This window comes from Chiroxiphia lanceolata, chromosome 8, assembly GCF_009829145.1.
Source record: "Chiroxiphia lanceolata isolate bChiLan1 chromosome 8, bChiLan1.pri, whole genome shotgun sequence".
Taxonomy (NCBI): domain Eukaryota; kingdom Metazoa; phylum Chordata; class Aves; order Passeriformes; family Pipridae; genus Chiroxiphia; species Chiroxiphia lanceolata.
The window spans coordinates 4,439,623-4,459,722 of record NC_045644.1 but is presented as its reverse complement, the minus strand read 5'-3'; the positions used below and the strand labels follow the sequence as shown (position 1 = coordinate 4,459,722).

Genomic DNA, 20,100 nt, shown 5'->3' with positions numbered 1-20,100 from the left:
GACTAAAAAGGAAGAAAAAGGGAGATGAAGCTGCACAAATTTTCTCATGGTACACACAGTTATACAAAATGATATAAAATAGCAAAAGTGCATTGAACTTCTTGAGGATTGTGTTGCATAGATAGGAAAATGTAAAAGAGCTCCTAGTTGCAGAAATTTGGTTGTTTTTTAAAAAAAAATTGGTCACAGTGCTGTATTTTTAGACTTCATGTTTTAAAATATTTTTATCTCCTGCAGTATCTTACAATGACTAGACTTTAGTTAACATATAATTATAGGAAGGTGCTCATGCAAACACCTATTACATGGAGGCTGCTCTGAGGTTCTAGAATTACTGCAAGTCTGCAACTGGCTTGAGAAATTGGCAGTAGAAAATGGCAAAAAACCTCTTTGAAGACCTTCCCCTTCTTCCTTGGGCCATCTGTTAATGCACTCTGTAATGTGCAGCTCTTGAAGCTGTGCTTGAAGAATGGGGAGACTTTCATTTCTATTTCCTGTTTCTGTGGTTTTTTTAGAACTTTTTGGTCCCTAAAGTGAGCACTTTTTATCCCCCTATATCCTCTTATGGGATAATGTGGGTAAAGTTAATAAAACCGTGGCCAAAGTGTGCTCAGGGGAGTGGTGTCCAGTCTGAATGTGGGCTAGTCTTCTGATTACCTGATAATGGTGTCTAAAAGAAAAGTCCCTCAGCAGTCATTAAATTAATTATGATATATAACCGTGGTCAGGGAATTGAACAGAAACCACTGTTAGGACAGGAGTCTGGTTTTGTAGCTGGGTTGTCCTCTGGAATTGTGTCATGGCAGAAGGAGACAGGGAAATATGTTGGAGACAGACTGTGCCATTTCATAGCTGAGGAAATTATCAAGGCAATTTGGTATGAAAAAAAATCATGGAGTCACAGGACGGTTAGGGTTGGAAAGGACCTTAAAGACCATCCAGTCCCACCTCTGCCATGGGCAGGGACATCTTCCACTAGCCCAGGTTGCTCCAAGACCTGTCCAACCTGGCCTTGGACACTTCCAGGGATCCAGGGGCAGCCCCAGCTTCTCTGGGCAACCTGTGCCAGGGCCTCACCACCCTCACAGCCAACAATTCCTTCCCAATATCCCATCTAACCCTGCCCTCTGGCAGTGGGAAGCCATTCCCCCTTGTCCTGTCCATCCAGGCCCTTGTCCCAAGTCCCTCTCCAGCTCTCCTGGAGCCCCTTTAGGCCCTGGAAGGGGCTCTGAATTCTCCCTGGAGCCTTTTCCTCTCCAGGTGAACATCCCCAGCTCTCCCAGCCTGTCTCCAGAGCAGAGGGGCTCCAACTCACTGTCTGTAGGATCATTTAGACTGGAAAAACCCTCTAAGAGAAGCAGTGCCAAGGCCACCAATAAATCATGTCCCCAAGTGCCACATCCACACAGCTTTTAAATCCCCCCAGGGATGGTGACTCTGCCCTGGGCAGCTGTGCCAATGCCTGACCACCCTTTCCAGGAAGAAACTTTTCCTAATATCCAGTCTAAACCTGTCTTCCCCATAATCCCCCAACAGCAGCCATGTCCTCCACAGCATTGCAGTGATGTCAGGGAAAGGGAGCCACCAGTGAGTTCCAGAATTCCAATTTCTAGAGGAATAACCCAGTGCTCAGGTATTATATCCACATTAGTTCTTCGTGACTAATGTTGTTGCAATGAATACCAGAGGAATTAGTAATGAATGCCCACTTACTGTAAAGTGGTGCCAAATCTATACTTAACTTGTAATGCTACTGGGAGCACATATATAATTTTCTTGTTTGTTATTATGTAAAAATATAACTTTGAGGGCTCATTGGTCTAAATTTAATTATGTAATGGCCTAAGTTAAACTGCATGAAAGATATATAATTATGGGCTGACTGCTCTATCTAATACCATTAGCTGATGTCACAAAACCAGCATTTTACTTCTATTTGTTTTACTTTTGAGAGGTTTCACTTACTTTGTTTAGGACCCAAAGCAAATTGAAGTTTTGCAACAGAATCTAACAGTCAGAAAAATGCCTATAATAAAGAAGCTCTCTTTCATTCTTCCTTTCATAAATAACTTGAGATTAAGACCTAATTGATTTCGTTCTCCTGTGATGTATACCACAGTAATTTTTAATGATTTCTCTCAAGTTTCCCATTAGGAATATTTATTTTTCTTTAAAAATGCCCCAAAATATGCTGTCCTCCTAATTTACTGTCACAGCTTTTATGATGATGGATGTTGCATTGTTCTGTGGTTTGCAGAGGGCTAGACAGGAATATTAAAAATATACGACTTCATAATTTCTAGTCTGAGCTGAATACTGTCCTCTTGTGAGACATGTAAAAAATTGTGGGCTTTTTTCTTTCTTTTGTTTCAGAGAGACAGTGAAATTTGAGGCAACAGATCAAAGAGCTCATTCTCAATGTCTAGTCTAAAGGAAAAAAACCCACTTATTTAATGGGTTATTTGTTGGATTTAAAGAGATTTTAGCACAGGACACCTTCCTGACATGTTTTCAGGAATGTCCTGTCTGACAGAAGGATCCTGCTGGAGAATCATTGTTTCTCAGTATTGAAATGAGTAGGAAAGCTTAAAATGTTGTTTCTTCCACCTTGGAGGTTTAGGGCTGTGCAGACATGATAAAGAAGGTTGTTTATTTATTTATTTATTATGTATGAAGGTATTTGGTCATATGTTACTAAAACATAAGCAAGATAAGCTACTGTGGTTTTTAACTCTTCCTGGAGGAAGCCTGGAAGAGAAAAATGTTGATGTCTAATTTGGTGTGGGGTAAAACTGGGAATTATAGAATCATGGAATATCCTGAGTTGGAATGGACCCACAAGGATCATCGAGTCCAACACTTAGCCCTGCACAGGACCATCCCCAAGAGTCACACCCTGTGCCTGAGAGCATCATCCTTGAGCTCTGGCAGCCTTGGGGCTGTGCCCACTGCCCTGGGGAGCCTATTCAGTGCCCAACCACCCTCTGGGGGAAGAACCTATTCCTAAAATCCAACCTAACCCTCTCCTGACACAGCTCCAGCTGCTCCCTTAGGTCCCGTCACTGGTCACAGAGAGCAGAAGTCAGTGCCTGCCCCTCCACTGCCCCTCATGAAGATTTTGAAGACTTGAATGAGGTCGCCCCTCAGTCTCTCCTTCTCCAGGCTGAACAAACCAAGTGCCCTCAGGTGCTCCTCCTATGGTCCCTCCAAAACCTTCCCCATCTTCATGGCTCTCCTTTGGACACTCTGACAGCTTTATATCTTGAGCCCCACATTCCCTGGGATATTGAGGCTGTGGGTCAGGGGGTCCTGGGGGCTGCAGGGGGGTGCTCCAAGGTGGGTTGGGTGTTCCCAGGAAGGCTCAGCTGTGGAGTGAAGGCACAGGAGGCTCAGTTGCCAGTGGTGTGTGTGCTCAAGGAGAGCTGGATTTTTGCACGACCGAGGGTTTATGCTGCAGGAAAAGAATGTAACTGAGCACCTTGTGAGGTTTGGGCTTTTGTGTTTTAACTGCTGATGAACTTAGGGTGTTGCTGTTGTTGTTGTTAAGGTCCTGTATCCTTGAAGTGGTGGGTTTCTTTGTTTGCTCATGCCTGAGCTCCTCTTGGCTTTTTCCCCCTTGGCTCTGTTACAGCAGCCTGCAACGGGCTCTGTGTAGTTTCCCTGTAAAGGAGTATATAGAGCTTAATCAGCATTAAAGCAGACCTTACTCCCCTGCTTTGCTACAGAAAAAGGAGCTGTTTTCCAAAATTATATTGCCCATGGAGCAGCAGGATGAACTGGGCAGAGAAAACAGGGGTAGTGGAATGTGATGAGCAAGTACCATTCCCCATCAGCCCTGCTATCCTTCTTCCAGGTAGAAATGGTAGAAATAGCAGAGAGTGTTCTCCTAATGGAAGGAACTTGCTCCTTCTCATTATGTTTTATCCCTGAGACAGACTAAAAATCCTGCATCTAATTTTTTAAATTTATAACGAAATTCAAGATGGCTTTGTTAATTTTACTTGTGTTTGAATTTAATGTTATAGCACTTTATCATTGAATCCGTGTAGGAATTGGTTTAGTTTTTTTCTCTATTAAAAGAAAAGTTGTCTAGAAACATCTCAGTTTTGAGGTTGTGCAACCCATGATAAAATTAATTCAGTATTATATCCTGTCAATCAGTCATAGTAATTCAAGATTCTCTACAAGTACAAAGGACCATGTTACTTGAAATAGCTCAACAAACCCCCAATTTCCTAAGTGTGCCCCTTGCATTTGTGCAACAAGGGAGAAACTTTAACAAATCATTGGTTCTCTGAGAATCATAGAATGATAGAATGGTTTGGGACCTTTGGAAGAGACATTAAAGCTCATCTCATTCCACCCCCTGCCATGGGCAGGGACACCTTCCACTATCCCAGGTTGCTCCAAGCCCTGTCCAGCCTGGTCCTGAACATTTCCAGGGATGGGGCAGCCACAGAAATCTATCCCTGTCATTGAACTGAACTCTGTTGAATCTTGTAGGATATTGGGCACTGGGAGCCCCTTGACAAGGATGAGCAGATGGATCATGGTCAGTGGAGGGGAAACACAAGCTCTGGCTGGAGCCAGGCCCTGCCTGCTTTGTCCTCTACTTGCAGTTCCCAACTGCACTGGCCGAGTCAAAGCTTTGGGATAGAAATTCCAGATGAATTCAATATTAAGGGACTTCTAGGACAAGAAGGGAAAATCATAACCAAAGCAGGGAGTTTGCAAGAGGAGTGGAGAGGAAGAGATGAATATATTTATTGGTAGCAGAACACCGAGATTGCTGACCTTGCATTGCATCTCATGGGCTTAACAGCTTGGTCCAGATTCACTGTGCTGCTCAGGACAGCACTCCAGCTCCTCAAGGAATGTTGGAGTGCACAGAGGGTGGAAACCTGCCCTCTTAAACTTGGAAATCTATAGAATGCAACTTCTCTCAAGTATGTGCAGCAAGCAGAATTTCTAGGCAGTATTTCATTTCAGTGCACAGCCCTGATGGATGCTATTCTGGGGAGCTGCTATTTTGTGTGTGAATGCTGGGGCAGAGGTCTGTAGCAGAGCTCTGTGGCTAAAGGTCAAGGCTGTATGATGCTGCATCTATGCCTGGTAATTATAGAGGACTGTAATCTGCCACTGCAGTCACAATTCAGCGGCATCTTGATTGTGCAGAGAGTTAATGAAGTGAGGGAGGACTGGAGACACAAAGTCTCAGCAGCTGGCTGGGGGACACACAGATTTCAAAGGGAAAAGCTTTTTTGTTTTGTTTTGTTTACTCTAAGAAGGAAAAACTTCAGCCTGGAGGCCCCCAAACTGTAGATCCCTGTAGCTAAACCCAGACAAGTCTTCCTGCATTTTGGCAGATAGGGGAATAAAAAAAAATTCTGGATAATAGTCAATGCTGTGATTACAGTGAGGTTTCCTGGATATCCAAAAGGATATCCACAGCTGATCTAGGAAGATGTGAGAGCAGTGTTACAGAGGTACTTTCTGCCCACCAGCACCTCTTATCTTGAAATTGTTCAGCTCTCTGAGGTGGCTTATCCTCCTCGTTTAACTCAGACTGTAACACAGGGATGCTGCTCTAGCAGAGAAGGGTAGCAGACAGTTTTCCTTTTCCTCCTTTTCCTTTCCTTTTTCTCATACTCCACCCCCCCTAGCATACCATAACCCATCTCACAAATTCCATATTTATTTGTCACATTGCTTTCCAGCTAATGTCACAAAAGCACACGAAATCAGAGCCTGGAGGTTTTACACTTAATATATTGTCTCTTGGCTCCATATTTTTTTCCTGTTATCTCCATCAGTCACTGATTCCTTCTCAAAACTCCTTCTTCTTTAGCCAAGGGGAAACTAATGGGAATTGATGTTTCCCTCAGTACATCCTCCTCCTCCTCACTGTACTAACCCGTCTGCTAAGCTTGTTTCCAGGTAAGTTATTCCACACTACTCTCTTCCTTATTGCTCTCTTCTGGATTGACCTTTTTAGTGCCATGCGAACTAAAGCTCCTGCATGAATTAGTAATTCGATAACCAGAGTCCAAGCCAACTGCCTGTGTTGTCATACAGTCAAAGATTAACCGTTCAAAGTCGCGAGTGCCCTTTACATCAAATCGTTTTCACATGTAAATGCAAACTGAGAGCTGAGCTACTTCAATCTGACCTATTGCAGTGACACTGTGACAAGTCAGAGGCGGGGAGGAGAGCTGGAGAGGGAAGGATTCTGGCTGCAGCCCTACTTCGGGAATGACAATGGGTAACGATTAATGCTGGACACATTCCTGAGCACCCTGTAAGTGTTACCAGTTCTCATATTCTCCAGCTGAAAAACGCGTGTTAAACGTTTCCAAACCACTCCCAAGGGGAAGTAGGGGCCATGCAGCTGAGAGACACGCCTGAAGTGTGGTCCTGATAGGATCTCAGAGATCCCTGTCACTTCATTCCTGGGCATTCCCCCAGCCACAGGTGACCCAGAGCCGCAGGGGGAAGATATTTCATCCACATATCTCAAAGCACAGAGGTGCCACAGCAGTGGGATCTGTTCCCTTTAGCTTGTCACTTGTGCCTGGCTTGCTTTTCCTGCAGAGGCTTAAAGCTGAGTACAAACGGAGCAACCAGTATGTGCCAGCCCCTGTCTGAGGTAACAGAGAAGGAAGATTGGTGTGCTCAGTTCCCCTTTCACAAGGAGACAAAAATTAAGATAAAAAAGACTGTTTAGGTGTTCATGTGCTGTTGCTATTGCAGGATGGCACAGAGTGCAGTTTGTGATTTGGAAAGAAAAGCTTCTTGGGGGTGAAGTGAGGAAAAACTAAATACATGAATTAAGGAAGCTAAGGAAGAGAAAAATGGAGGAGAAAAGAAAAGACCATAAAGAAGAAGTAGCAAAAGACGCAAAGGTGAAAATGACCCCAGAAGCACTGAGACACCTCCACACAACACCTTCCCCCCTCCCTCCATTCCTCTTCCCCTGACAGTGCTAAAGAACAAAGCTGGGAAGGATGGATGGAGAGCCATCGCCCGCGGGAATAACCTGGAGAATCGGGGTTGTGGCCCCCTTTGAAGCAGTCACACAACCTGGATGCAATTTTCATTTCCTGCAGGGAAACGCAGCCTTGTTCTTCTGAAGTGGATAAACCAGGACTCGTAAAACTAATTGTGGGACATGGTTTGACATGAAAAATTAAAAATCAAGGCTTGGCCTCTCTTGTGCACATTGTAGTGAGTCAGGGGCACATCACATTACCTGCCTTTTGCCTGGTTTTGTTTTGGGGTTTTTTTTCCAAGAGAATTTTGAAACAGCTGTGAAATTGTTCTGTTGTTCTCCAGAGCCAGAGGTACCCGTGATTCAGTAGCATTCCTACATGGATGTTGTTAATGAAATATTTGGGGCTCTTTTGTGATAAACTATCAATTTATCAACTTTGAGCCCATAAAATTAGTGTGCTAAAATGCAACAATTCCTTTCTGGTTACATTTTTGGGGAGGAGAAGGAACTCTGATAATATCTACTTCATTCATGCTAATGAATGACCAAAATATAATTGGCTCCATATTCTCTGTTATCAAATATTGTTACTCAAATGAAAGTACTACCATTGAAGTGAAAAGCCTTGTGGGATTACTAAAACCCTACTTGGAAGTCTTTAGTTCCCTTTGACTGATTTTTTTTCCTTTCTAATGGGGAAAGTAGCTTTAAAAGATAAAGATGTCCACATGGCTTTTATGGTGGCCTTCCACAAAGGAGTTTTCTGTTTTAATTTTAATGTTTTTAACCAATGTTCTGTGAGGAGCACATATGTTCTTAATGAGCTGGTTGATAGAGTTCATTAGTTTATATTTAGGGGATGAAAAGTTACTGAGTGTAGCTGCTAAATTGTAATTGATAATGGGTGAGTAGGGAAAATTTAGCATTTGGGTATTTAGAGTTATATATAGGATAATTCCTGACTGCTCACCTGGTTGGGGGTTCCTGGGAAGGCACATGATGAGCAAAATGTGAGGGGTAAATGTAGGTATAATTCAAATTTCAGAACACCCAGATGTTTAGTTTTGGGCAGAGGGGTAAGGGGTGGGAGATACTTTTTAACTGGGAAGAACAGCAGTTGAGAAGAGCCCTTCCTGCAAATGCTTCACCATCCCAGCTCTTTTCCGGGTTTATTTGTGCTGTGACCTGGCATTACCATTTATCCTAGGATGTGACTGTCCCTGGGATGGCTCAGTGATGTTGTCAAGGGCAGGAAGAGGGCACAGTGCAGGGCTCCAGTTTGGGAACCACAGCACTTTGTCCCCATGGAGTTTCTGCTGCCTCATTTATGTTTGGAACTGGCCAAAGGTATAATCTGGATCACTGAGAATAATCACCAGCCTCTACTCCAGAACAGACCCAAATCTGTGGTTTCAAGCACCATTTTTTAAGTGGAATTCCATGACTATTTTGTGTGGTGGCCTACAGACACATATTGGGCCAGCTTTATCAGCTGTTTCATGCACAAGGAACATGGAACCAATCTGCAGAATTAAGCGTCAATATCCACAATGTCCATCAATATCCAAATGTTGAGATTTAGGAAGAATCTTAATGAACTAAAACTAAAAACTGCACAATAAAAGTCTGTGAGGGTCTTCAGGATAAGTTTCTTTTTTTATTATTTGTTTGGTTTTTTTTTTTTTTACTGTTCTACAGCAACATATGGGTATTACATGTGTTTTGGTGGTATGTTAAGGAATAGATAATCTGCATTTGGTTATTCTCCCAGACAGTCAGTAATAATAATTTGAATGAGGAAGATTTTAAAAAATGCATCTGGCAACTCTGTGGGTGTGTTTTGTTGTTTGGTTTGTTGTTGGTTGTTTTTGTTTGGTTTTTTTTCCTTTCTTTTTAAACCCCCACAATATAAAATAAGAAACAACACCAGAAACAACTCCAAAATAATTATGAAGCCAATAAATAACCGTGAGCTGTAACGTACACAAATGACTTTCCGGAGGAGGCAGCCAGGGTTAAGGGTGTGTAGAAAAAGTGGGGAAACCCTGGGAGACGGAATGGGGGGGGGGACGCGACCCGGAGCCCCCCCAGCGCTGGCTGCGGGATTCAGCTGTTCCAGGGTGAGGAGCCATGGGCAACGGGGTTCTCCGTGCCAAAACAACAAAAAAAATCACAATAACCACCCCAAACCTCTTCAAAAATAAGGGGGGGGGGAGGGGGGAGAGAAGAAACCAACTCCTCTTTTTTTTTTTCCCCTTTTCTTTTTTTCCTTTTTTTTTTCTTTCCCCCCTAAGAAGCCGAGCCCAGCTCATCAGCAGCTGAGGCAGGAGCAGGAGGGGTTTTGGAGTTAACTGCATGCAGGAAATCTCTCACATCCTGAGTCCCGGCTCGCTCCTCTCTGTAACTGTATATTATGGGGCTGCTCTCCAGCCCCAGCTGATGAAAGTTTGTCTCCCTCAGTCTGGGCTGAGATGTCAGAGCGCCTCCAGGCCGAGCAGCCGCGCTCCCCCCGTGCGCTGCCCCCGGCTCGGCTCCCCGCGCTGCTGCCGCTGCTGCTGCTCAGCCTGCCCTGCCTGCCCTGCCTGCCCTGCCTGCCCTCGGCATCGCCCCGCGCCCGCGGTAAGTCAGCCCGGCACACGCGGGGCTTCTCCTGACGGCATTCCCAGCCCCGCGCTCCATTTTAACGGGATAAGGAGCGCGGGGATGGCTTTGGCCCGGTGATCCCCCCGCCGCGCTGCGGGACGCGCTGCGGGACTGGAGGGAGGGAGGGAGGTCCCGGCCGGGGACACGCGGAATTCCCGCTCCTCTACGCCGCTTCCCAGCTCTTCCCGGGAAGAGTCTCCAGCACTCCCAGCCCCGCCGGGTCCCTGGCCCCTGCACCCACAACCCCCGCGTGGTCACATCCCCCGACACCCCCATCCCACTGGGTCCCATCCCTGGAACCCCCAGCCCCGCGGGGTCCCAACCTTGGCACCCCCATACCCCAGCTGTGTATCCCAAACCTCCCGTGGTCCCATCCCTGGCACCCCCAGCCCCGCGGGGTCCCAGCCCTGGCACCCCCATACCCCAGCTGCGTATCCCAAACCTCGCGTGGTCCCATCCCTGTACCCCCAGCCCCACCGATCTCTACCCTCTGGGATGGAGGGGTGGTCCCAGGGACGCCCCTGGTGTGTGTTGGGGGTGCCCTGTGGGGTCTCCCGGGGGAAATTCTCTCCCCCACCACCACCCCCGACGCGTCCCTCTTCAAACAGCCCCTGGGAATGAATTAAGGGTCTGGAAGTATTGTCAGAGTTTGGACTCTGCTTCCAGCCGGGAAAAATTGCTTGGAAAAGCCAAATAGTGATGGCAAAAGCGTCCTGGCTGGGGAAAAGTTTTCTCTCCGCTGTGTCCATTCAAAGGGAGGCACGGCAGGGAGCGGGGAGGATGTTTTGGGGCGCGGGCTCTGTGCTATCCGTGTTATAGAAGCCTAGGAAAGCGACTTGTCTCTTCACTCTGCGAGTCTGGGGCTTATTCCGGAATCCCTGGAGGGCCCAGCCCTCTCCTGTTCCTTAAGCAGCAGCTGACAATGCATATTTTATGCGAGAGGAGGGGAGATTCTCCTGTATAAACACATGTAACAGCGCTGAGGGGTGTGTGTGTCCCTGTGTGTTACTACAAACTCATCCCGGATCCTTTTTTTTTTTTTTTTCATTGTAACTTTAAACTCTGTAAATGTTTGCTTGTCTCCAATGTCTTGACAGTGACTTTCTCTGGGATTTTGGCTCTGGACTTGCTAAGAGAAAGACGGGAAGACATTTTAGCACATTGAAATCCCAGGGTGGGAAGGACAAGGTGTTGAGTTTTATCAGGCACCTGGGGTTTATGTTAATGAGTTAACAGGAGTTGCAGCTTTGCTTTGCCTTTGTGAGGGGTCTTAATTTCTCCTTGTCAATGCTTCTATTTACATCAAATCAGTGTGTTTGGGATAAAGGCTGCGGAAAATCTCAGGTAGATGAGGAGAAATAGTTCCCCTGTGGCTGTTCCCTTTTCATGGATTGAGGGTGGGTTGATTGGGTGGAGGCAGCACGTACCCCTTCTCTGAGTGTGGGAGCCACTGTGGCTGGACAGACCCCTCCATGGTTTGGAGGTGCACTGGGACAGAGGATAAACAACTATACATGCAGGAAAGTTTGAGATAAGATGCTTCAAAGCAGTTGTCCTACAATAATTAAAAGGCAAACTTCAGGGGACTTGGCTCTAGCACACAGCTAAGTGAAAAGACTCATAAGAGGGGTTGGAAATCCTGTTACTTGTGGCCTAGGATTCCTTGGGATTCAAGCTGGAGCTCTAAGATTACATTTTCACTGATGATTGAGTTCTGTATAAAGTTCGCGCCAGCTGTTTATGTCTATGGTGCCCACATCTAGATGTCCAAGCTCGGGCACAGTGGTGCTTGATGCCCCTTTGCAGCTCAGCTGCACTTTGGGTTTGCTTTGCTACATCTTCCCTACTCCTCTTCTTTCCATAACATATCTATAACTTGCCCTTTTCCATCTGCAGCCAGTGTGCTCAGCTAGCATCCCCTCCTTAATTCCACTTTTTCCTGTGGAAGTAGAGAACAGCTTTAGCTTTGCCAGAGCATGTGCTGCTTTCTTGGTCGGGGAGGTGCTGAAAGTTGCAGCCGCGTGTTTCCGCGCCGGCCAAGCTGCCCAGTGACGAAAAGTCCTCTTAGCTGTGCTGGCACGAATCTCACCAGGAGTTCTACAGCTCTGCAACTTCTACCTCAGCTGGCTTTACTCCTCTGAGCACGGTGGGAATGAGCTGAGGTGTTGCCAGGACATCCTAATTTTGACATAAACACGCGCTTAGTGATTAAGACAAACTTGAGTCACAATATGCCTTGGAAAACTGGGTTTGAAATGTGGCAAGAGATGTGCACAGTGTGGGTCTGCCCGAGTAACAGCTCTAATATTAAACAGAAATTGTCAGGTTATGAGCTAGACAGCTTAAAAGTAGCCTTGCTGCTCACTTTTAGTATATTTTCTTTTCAGTTTTTATGGGTTTACAACTGCCCTTCTAGTTTTCAGTGTTATTTTTGGTTGCTGGCTGAAGGATCTCATGGACAAAAAGGAAAACCAAGTGGAGTACTGGCCCCAAAAAGGCAAAATTAGCTTTGTCATCCTTCTGAAGGGGGATATAGTAGGATAAGATCTAAGTTTTCATACTCAGTCAAATGACTTAAAATCTACACCTGTATAAGCTTTTTGTGGTCAAGGCCTTCCTGGATCTGCAGGGCAGACAAAATGATGGTGTATAAATATAAATTCAAAATTTTCTCTGTGTGTGTAAACTCTTAGATCTCTTTTAAATATTGGGTGTTAGCTGGGAAAACAGCAGGAAAATGAATCATAGAATGACAGAATCACAGAATGGTTTGGGTTGCAAGGGACTATAAATTATGATCTTGTTCCACCCCTCTGCCATGGGCAGGGACACCTTCCACTAGACCAGGTTGCTCTAAGCTCCATCCAACCTGGCCTTGGACACTTCCAGGGATGGGGCAGCCACAGCTTCTCTGGGCATGAAAAAATGAAAATCCTACAACTGGAGCCCAAAATTCTTTACCTTCAACTAAAATAAGTTTTGTGAAAGATTTTGGTTTTGGTACTGATTGCCACTGCATTGGGTGTCATGAAAATCAACTGCAGGGGAAGAAATCTTGCCTTGTCTCTCACTCTAAACCCGATTTCTACAGCTCACTGTGTGTTTTAGAGCTCACTTACAAACAGTGTCTTCTTTCAAACTGTTCCAATGCTCCTGGCAGGTATTTCTGGTCTGTGTATAATCACCTCCTTGTCTGATGATTACCCCTATCAGGTCCCCTGCAGACAGCCTGGCATGAGCTGTCACTGTCCATGGGGCTCCACAGCTCCATGCCAAAATCCACCAGCAGAGGATATTATGCCCACTCTTCAAATCGCGTTTGCATCATTAACTCCTGCTCACTGGGGAGCTCACGGGTTGTTCATTGGGGTTTTGTCAAGTGTCTCATCTCTTGCTTTTGTTGGAGTTTTTGGAAAACTCTCCATCTCATGATTGACAGGCTGTGTTTTGGGTGGCTTTTCATCCTGCTTGCAGCACCGAGGCTGCCCCAGTGGAACTTCTCTAATGACACGTGAGTGACTGCAGCAGATCGAGACTGTGTATGTGTTACTTCCACCAAGGTTGTCACTTGCTGCTGCTGATCATGAAATTCTGTTTTAAAAAGGCTTATTTGGTCCCCCACCAACCTTGTTCAGACTTCATGTATCCTCATCCTGACAGATTTACCACTAGTGTTTCTAACAGATCTCACCTTGCCTGTGCAAACTGTCCAAGGAGTCCAGCTGAGCTTTGTTTTATTTTGTTAGTGTTCATGTACATCCTTTTGGGCAGCAGATTTGTGCTCCAGGGCTGTGGTGTTGCATGTGAATGATGCTCCACGAGCTGCATTGTCTGAATAACTGGACTGGTTGGGTGGGTTTTCTCTTGACTTTTGCTATGAGAGTTGTTATAAACCAGGAACTGACATTTTTAGGGTGTTTGGAAATAGGTCTGAAGCACTGTTAGGTTGTACAACCAGGCTCTTCCAAAGCAGGCTCTCCCCAGCTCTGTGTCTCACACAGCATCCCAACCTGTTTAGGATGCCAGACTCTTCATGCTGTTCATGTTGGAGATATTTTTTTTTATGTAATCCCTTTTTCCCATGGCTTTTCTTCCTCTACAACTTCTTGTGTTTTACTCCACATCATCTCAGATCTTGCTCTCCCTGTTGCATGCACATTCTACTTGCATTTCAAGTAGCTTAGTAGCTTTTCAAATTTCTCCCAGGGCAAAAGCACATCATCTCCACTATTTTGTAGGACTGAAGGACTGAATCACATCTGCAGAGGTTTCTCTGAGGTTCTGCTGTCTTCCCAGGGCAAATCTACAACAAATTAAATTAAAAACAGGTTGAACAGGGCTTGGAGCAACCTGGTCTAGTGGAAGGTGTCCCTGTCTGTGGCAGAGGGGGTGGAACTGGGTGGTCTTTGAGGTCCCTTTCAACTCATGAAGAGCCCATAGCTTGAGTAGATCCGTTAGAGGGTTGCAGTTGATTCTTGATAGGAAAGTGCAGCCCAAAAGGTCAATCCCTTTTGTTTCTGGCTAGCACAGAGCTAAGGGTTTAAATTGTCTTCATTTTGTATCTTTTTGATAAAAGGATCCCACTAACTGAGAAAAGGGATTGTTTCTCAGCAGACCCTTGCTCCAGAATGTTGAACCATCTCTTTTTAATGTCATGCAAGAGTTTGAGGCCACGTGGGTATCGAGTGTGATGCTGGCATTGGTGCTTCAGAGAGTGAACTTCTTCATCTAATCAGAAATGTTGATCCTCTGTTAAATCCCTTCAAGTTGTTTCACTGATTTTTTTACACCCCACATAAACGAGCTTGCTGCTTTCCATGACTTGGAGTCAGGATGAGAAATATTTGGTTGGTTTTGGGGCGGGAGATTATCCATTCACGAGGTCAACATGCTAAAACCATTCATTAGAAGAACAAACTCCTTCTTGTCCAAAATATATGATGTAATAAGGCAAGAAGTGAAATGTTTCATGGTGTGTTAGCTATGCTGGATAATACACATCAAGGCATAAAAAGCTGGATGCAGAATTTGGCACAAAAGAGTCTTTAATTAGTTTATTTTGAAATATTTGTTAAGAGGAACTGTGTTAGTCCCTGGAAGTTTAGTCTAATAGTATATGACATAGGCATTAAGTGAAAAACCTTCCTCTGACAATGGTGAAAGTTTGCTGTTTTCTTACTTTTTTATTTTTTTAAATGTGTTCTAATTCTGAAAGCAGGTGGAAGATAAATAAACCTCATGTGTGACTGTTTACTTTTGTAAGAATATATTAGGATATAAACTTCATTGAATCCAAGTATTTATGGGATTGTTTTGATACAGTCATGTAAAAAAACCATTAAAAAATAAAAGATCTGGACTTTATCATAATGCTACATTTAAGAAAGTAAACATATGGGCCTGATCATGTGTGGGGCTGAGCATGACCAGGATTTCCATCCAGCAGCACTGTCTGTGTGCAGCAATGGTTCCTCACTGAAGGTCCTCTATTAATTCAACAATTAGAACACTTGAGGAGGACTATTCAACCGAGATTATTTAAATTGGTATTGCATTCCTTTTCTGCCATTGGGAGCACTGTGGTGACAGAGAGCTGAGAATAAAATGTGACCTCTGCAGTGCATAGGGACAGAAATAGCATCTCACTTCTGATCCATGTTCCTCTGAAGATCATACTCCTGTCTCCAGGTTCAAATCCACTCTTGCATTTTGACACAGGTTTCAAAGTGTGAGGTAAGCATTCCAAAAGAAGTAGGATTTATTTCTTCATCTGTTATGAGGAACATGCATCCCATTGGAGCAACACTTTGGGTAAATGCTTGTGGTTGAGGGGAAATGCAGGGTCATTGCAGAAGAAATCACAGAATCACAGACTGGTTTGGGTTGAAAGGGACCTTGAAGATCATCTTGTTCCACCCCCTGCCGTGGGCAGGGACACCTTCCACTAGCCCAGGTTGCTCCAAGCTCTGTCCAACCTGGCCTTGGACACTTCCAGGGATGGGGCAGCCACAGCTTCTCTGGGCAACCTGTGCCAGCACCTCACCACCACCCTCACAGGGGAGAATTTCTTCCAAATATCTTGCCTAAATCTCTCCACTTTTAGTTTAAATATTCAGTCATCAGAAAGAAGGAGCTTACCTTGTGTGGTCTACGTTCCTTGTCTCTGTGTGTGATCCTCAGTTGGAATTAATTGTCTCAGCTCCATGGATCTGGCTCCTTTGTACAACCTGATGCTGATGTTCTGTGCTATCATTTAAGGTCTGCTTTGCACCATCAGAGGATGTGTAGGCAAGATGAGCAAAGCTGTGTTGGTGACCTGGGAAGACATCCTGCCCTGAGGAAACCATAAAAGCAAATGTTCATTACTCCTGTAGCTCATCTCCTGAAGGAATGTGGGAAAATCAGGAGTTATGGACCGATCCAGTGCTCATGCTGACACTTGCTGTAAGGCCACACACATAAACCTGAGGAGGATAGGTGGCTTCAAGAACATTAAGTAACTCTAAGTTTTCTTTTCATTCATGTTTTAAAGACCAGAAGAGAGACTTCAGTGACAGTTTATGTTAGTACAAGTGCAGTTAATTTTTCTCTTTCTGCTGCTGTGTAATGTGAGTAGCAGGTATTCCCATACAAACAAAAACTCCTGATGGATGTAAACTCCCCAGCCCAGTAGCTCATTTTCTAGGCTTGGGAAAGAACTACAAATCACTTCCCGTGCATTCTAACCTAAATTAATACAGAAATTCACTTCAGCTGGATTTGCTGTTTTCAGTGTGATTTCCCAGAGAAATCTGAATGAATGATTTGTGCGCCTGTGACGAGCACAACTCCAACTCCCACTCAGTGGTGCGTGTCACTGATGATTGTATCCAGGAAGGAACATCCCTCAATTCAGCTATGCTGAGGGTTCCTTGTACTCGGTGAGGGAGGCCAGTAAATCACTGGAGAGAAGGATTGTACTGTACCTTTTGAAAGAGCGGGAGGAAATTGTGTTTTGGAGAGTGATTTGAACTTCATTCAGTGAAAGTAGCCTTTCATGAGGGTTTGGAGGGGAGGAGCTGGGGAGGAACACTGGATCTGGATTTTCACATAATTATCTGGACTCACTGCTGAAAAGTGATTATATATTTAGTACCTTTTTCTTTGCCATTGGAGCTCTAGGGGTTAGTCGTGCCTGTGCTTTTAAAGCAGAGGTTATTATTTCTCCTCTTCAGTAAATGCTTTAGGTAGATGCTGCCTCGTTGGAACTGAGGGCTGAGTTCATAATCAGAATAAGAATCTGTGGGACTGGTATCCTTTGGGGAAGGAGCAGCGCTTCAGGAAAAAGCAGATGTGCCCCAGTAGCACCTATGCTGGGGTGATGCTAAGATGGGACATCCTTCACTATGGCACGCTGGAAATAGCTGTGGGAAAACACTGTACAGCCTTTGATGATTTTTATCCATTGTTAATCCTTTCCTGCTTGTTTTTACAAGAAGGAATGGCTGGGAAAACGGGCATGGTGTGCATCAGGACTTGGAAAAGCAGCAGTTTAAAACAGGATTTTGCAGCAAGAGGACAGAAGTTGTCCTAAGCTGTTGTGTCACGTACTTTCCAAAGCTACTTTGGGTTTGAGTCTTTGCATTTATAACTTGCCCTCTTTTGTGAACTCCAAGCAGTGAGCTCTGCTTTGGAGGGAACCTCTCTATACCCCCCCATCACCCGGTGTGCTGAAATGCCCTTTGGTTCAGGGCTCTGCTGCTTTATTTCTCTCAGATTTTGAAGTGTTCTCTTCTAGGAAAAAAAAGATAACTCTGTCTTTGGACTGGTTCTGAATAGTAATTCTTCAGTCAAACATAACAGCATCACAAATGAGGCTGGACAGCTGTTTCCCAAATATAGTCTCTGTATATATTCCATACACATAATAAAGCTGGGTTTGGGCTATTCGAAATGTTCTGCAGTCTCCCTGCCCCCTCCTGCAGTCAATGGCAAATGTTGTTCTCAAAACTCCACTTGTCACATTTTGTTCTTGAGAACAGGGAGGATATTGAGATATATACTGGCTTCTTTCCTTGAGTGCATTTCAATATGTATTTTGTATAATGAGTGCCCAAATCCTTCTCACATTACTTATGCTTTAATCACACTGTGCTCCCCCAAGATTGCTCTAATCGCATTTGCATCAGCAGGAGGAACTCTCTGTGATGAGCAATATTTCATCTGCAAACAGAGGAGACAGATCTCGGGCTCGTGAGGAGGAAGGAACCGGCTGTCCTGGATTTGTAGCAGCACAGCTCTCCAGCAAGGGGTGGTGTAGCATCCTGATTTGAGAAATATTCAGGAATTAGAAGGAACAAAAGCTGGTTTTGCATATTTTTTTTTCTTTCTTTTCTGAGGACCTGTCAAGTGTGATAGTTCCCTTTTAATTTTCTGGTAAATGGCTTTTTGGCATGTGTTAGCTGCCGAGAAGAGCTCTGGTGCCTGGTGCAGCAGACATCATTTTGTACTTCAGCCATGACATTACTCTATATGAGAACTGAAAAGTTATATAGATATTACACCAATATATAAACCATGTGTGTTAGAAAGACAAGTTCAGTTTTGAAATATTTGCCTTAGCTATGCTTTTCACTTTCAATCTGTGCCAAACATGTGCTTGAATGACTGATGGAGTCATATGGTTCCCTGAATAAAGCACTTTATTGTGCGCAGACTTAGAGCCTTCCAACAGTTGTATTACAGAAGCTTGAAGATTAAGATGATCCAACTGCTTAGGGGGTATGTTCCACAATGAGCATTTTAGTTTGTCTTTTTTTCCCCTCCCTCTCTATTTTTTGCCCTGATATATGTGTCATTAGTTTGTTCAGCTGGTCACACAGTGACACCGACCACGGAGTATTTGGTGGAGAAGAACAGCAAGTTACCTTCAAATTGAAGCTTTCCCTCCCATGTCCCTGTTAAAATGTTGAACACATGACTTATTCCATGGAGTTTATGGGATTTCAAGGGGGAGGGGTTGGGAGGGCTGTTCCCTGTCGCCGATTATTTCATCGGCAGAACTCGATTTAGGAAGGGAATAACTCAATGCAAGAACAAGTGATGACAGGAGATAGTTCTTAGAATTACAAACCTGAAATATTAAAAAGCGTGCTTTTAATGCTGTTTAGTTAATGAGGATCAGTGGGTCTGAACCCCCTGTTTCTCATCTGAGCAGTTGGTGCTCATGGAGCTGCTTGGAGTGGAAGATCCGTGGACGTGTCACGGAGCCGTACACGGAGCACTTCAACATTGACAGACCTGTCAGGCTGGAAGGAGGATCTTTTTCCATTAGAAGCCAAAAGAACAGAAAATTAAATTCAGAAATGCATGGAATCATCCTGCTTCTGCCTCTCCTCAGGCTCATCAAAGACCTTTTGCTGACTTTTCATGTTTTAAGAATTTTTGTACACGAGTAGTAATTTTGCAACGTGAAGGAAAAGAGGAGATTCAAGCTCAAGAAGATCCATGGGATTAATTGCTTTCCAAAAGTTACTTGTGCTTAAATGCTGGAGCTCTTAGGTTTGGGAAAGTGGGGAGAAAGGAGAAAACAAGTAAAACTTTGTGTTTAGTTAGGTGGTTTGCCTTTCTTTCCTTTTTTTTTGAAAAATAGTTATTTTGCAGGCAGGCCACGAAAGGACTAATTCTACCAGATTTTGTAAAGAGACTCAGTGCACTGCTTAGGTGAGCAAAGTTCAGCTGGAAAAATAATTTAGGATTTTAAACTAATAAAAATTTTACTGCAAAAGATAAGATTTCTACTTTATGCATAAAAGCCCAGGCTTTTGTGCTTGTGTATGTAGAGGAGGGCAGAGCCTGGCATGTTATGTGCTGCCTTTTATAAAGCTGCCTAAGTGCTGTAAGCGGGATAATGGGAGCACCTTATCAGTGTGGTGGAGTTTCTGATTTTGTCCTTTCTTTTGAGAGGGTGTCTGTTCTCAGCTGCTGATTAGTGTAAAATTCAAGCTATTGCTTAGTTGACCCTATGCAAGTTATTGGGCTTCCTTTCTTTAACCATTATGTACTAGAAATCTTGTACAGTTTATTTTGCAGCGTTTTCACATTTATTATCAGATATAATTTTTTTTTTGCATTTTTGTTATATTAATGCCTAGAGAAACTGTGGCTGTCCCATCTCAGGAAGTGTCCAAGGGCAGGTTGGACAGGGCTTGGGGCAACCTGGGCTAGTGGAAGGTGTCCCTGTCCATGGCAGATGTTGGACTAGATGGTCTTTAAGGTCCATTCCAACCCAAACCGTTCCATGATTCCATGATTTTATTAAGCACCAATTTATTTTTCCTGTCTCAGACAGAACGGGTACCATTCTAGGAGGTGGTTTCAGCAAGACCTGTGCCTGGATAATGTTTAACTTGGGTGATGTTTAGGCTTTTGCTGGAAGATGGAGTGAAATAGAGGAGTGGAATCACACATCCCCACGCCTTGGCCAC

At 44.4% G+C, this 20,100-nt stretch overlaps 1 protein-coding gene across 1 annotated transcript in view; it reads left to right on the top strand.

Annotated features, from left to right (window-relative positions):
* Positions 1 to 9,426: 9,426 nt before the first annotated feature.
* The window catches only part of ADAM12 (ADAM metallopeptidase domain 12), a 182,910-nt gene continuing 172,236 nt past the window's right edge, over positions 9,427 to 20,100 (top strand). The window contains exon 1 of the mRNA XM_032695515.1: positions 9,427 to 9,610. Coding sequence (XP_032551406.1) covers positions 9,463 to 9,610 — 148 coding nt within the window. The 5' untranslated portion in view covers positions 9,427 to 9,462. The remainder of the gene's footprint in view (positions 9,611 to 20,100) is intronic.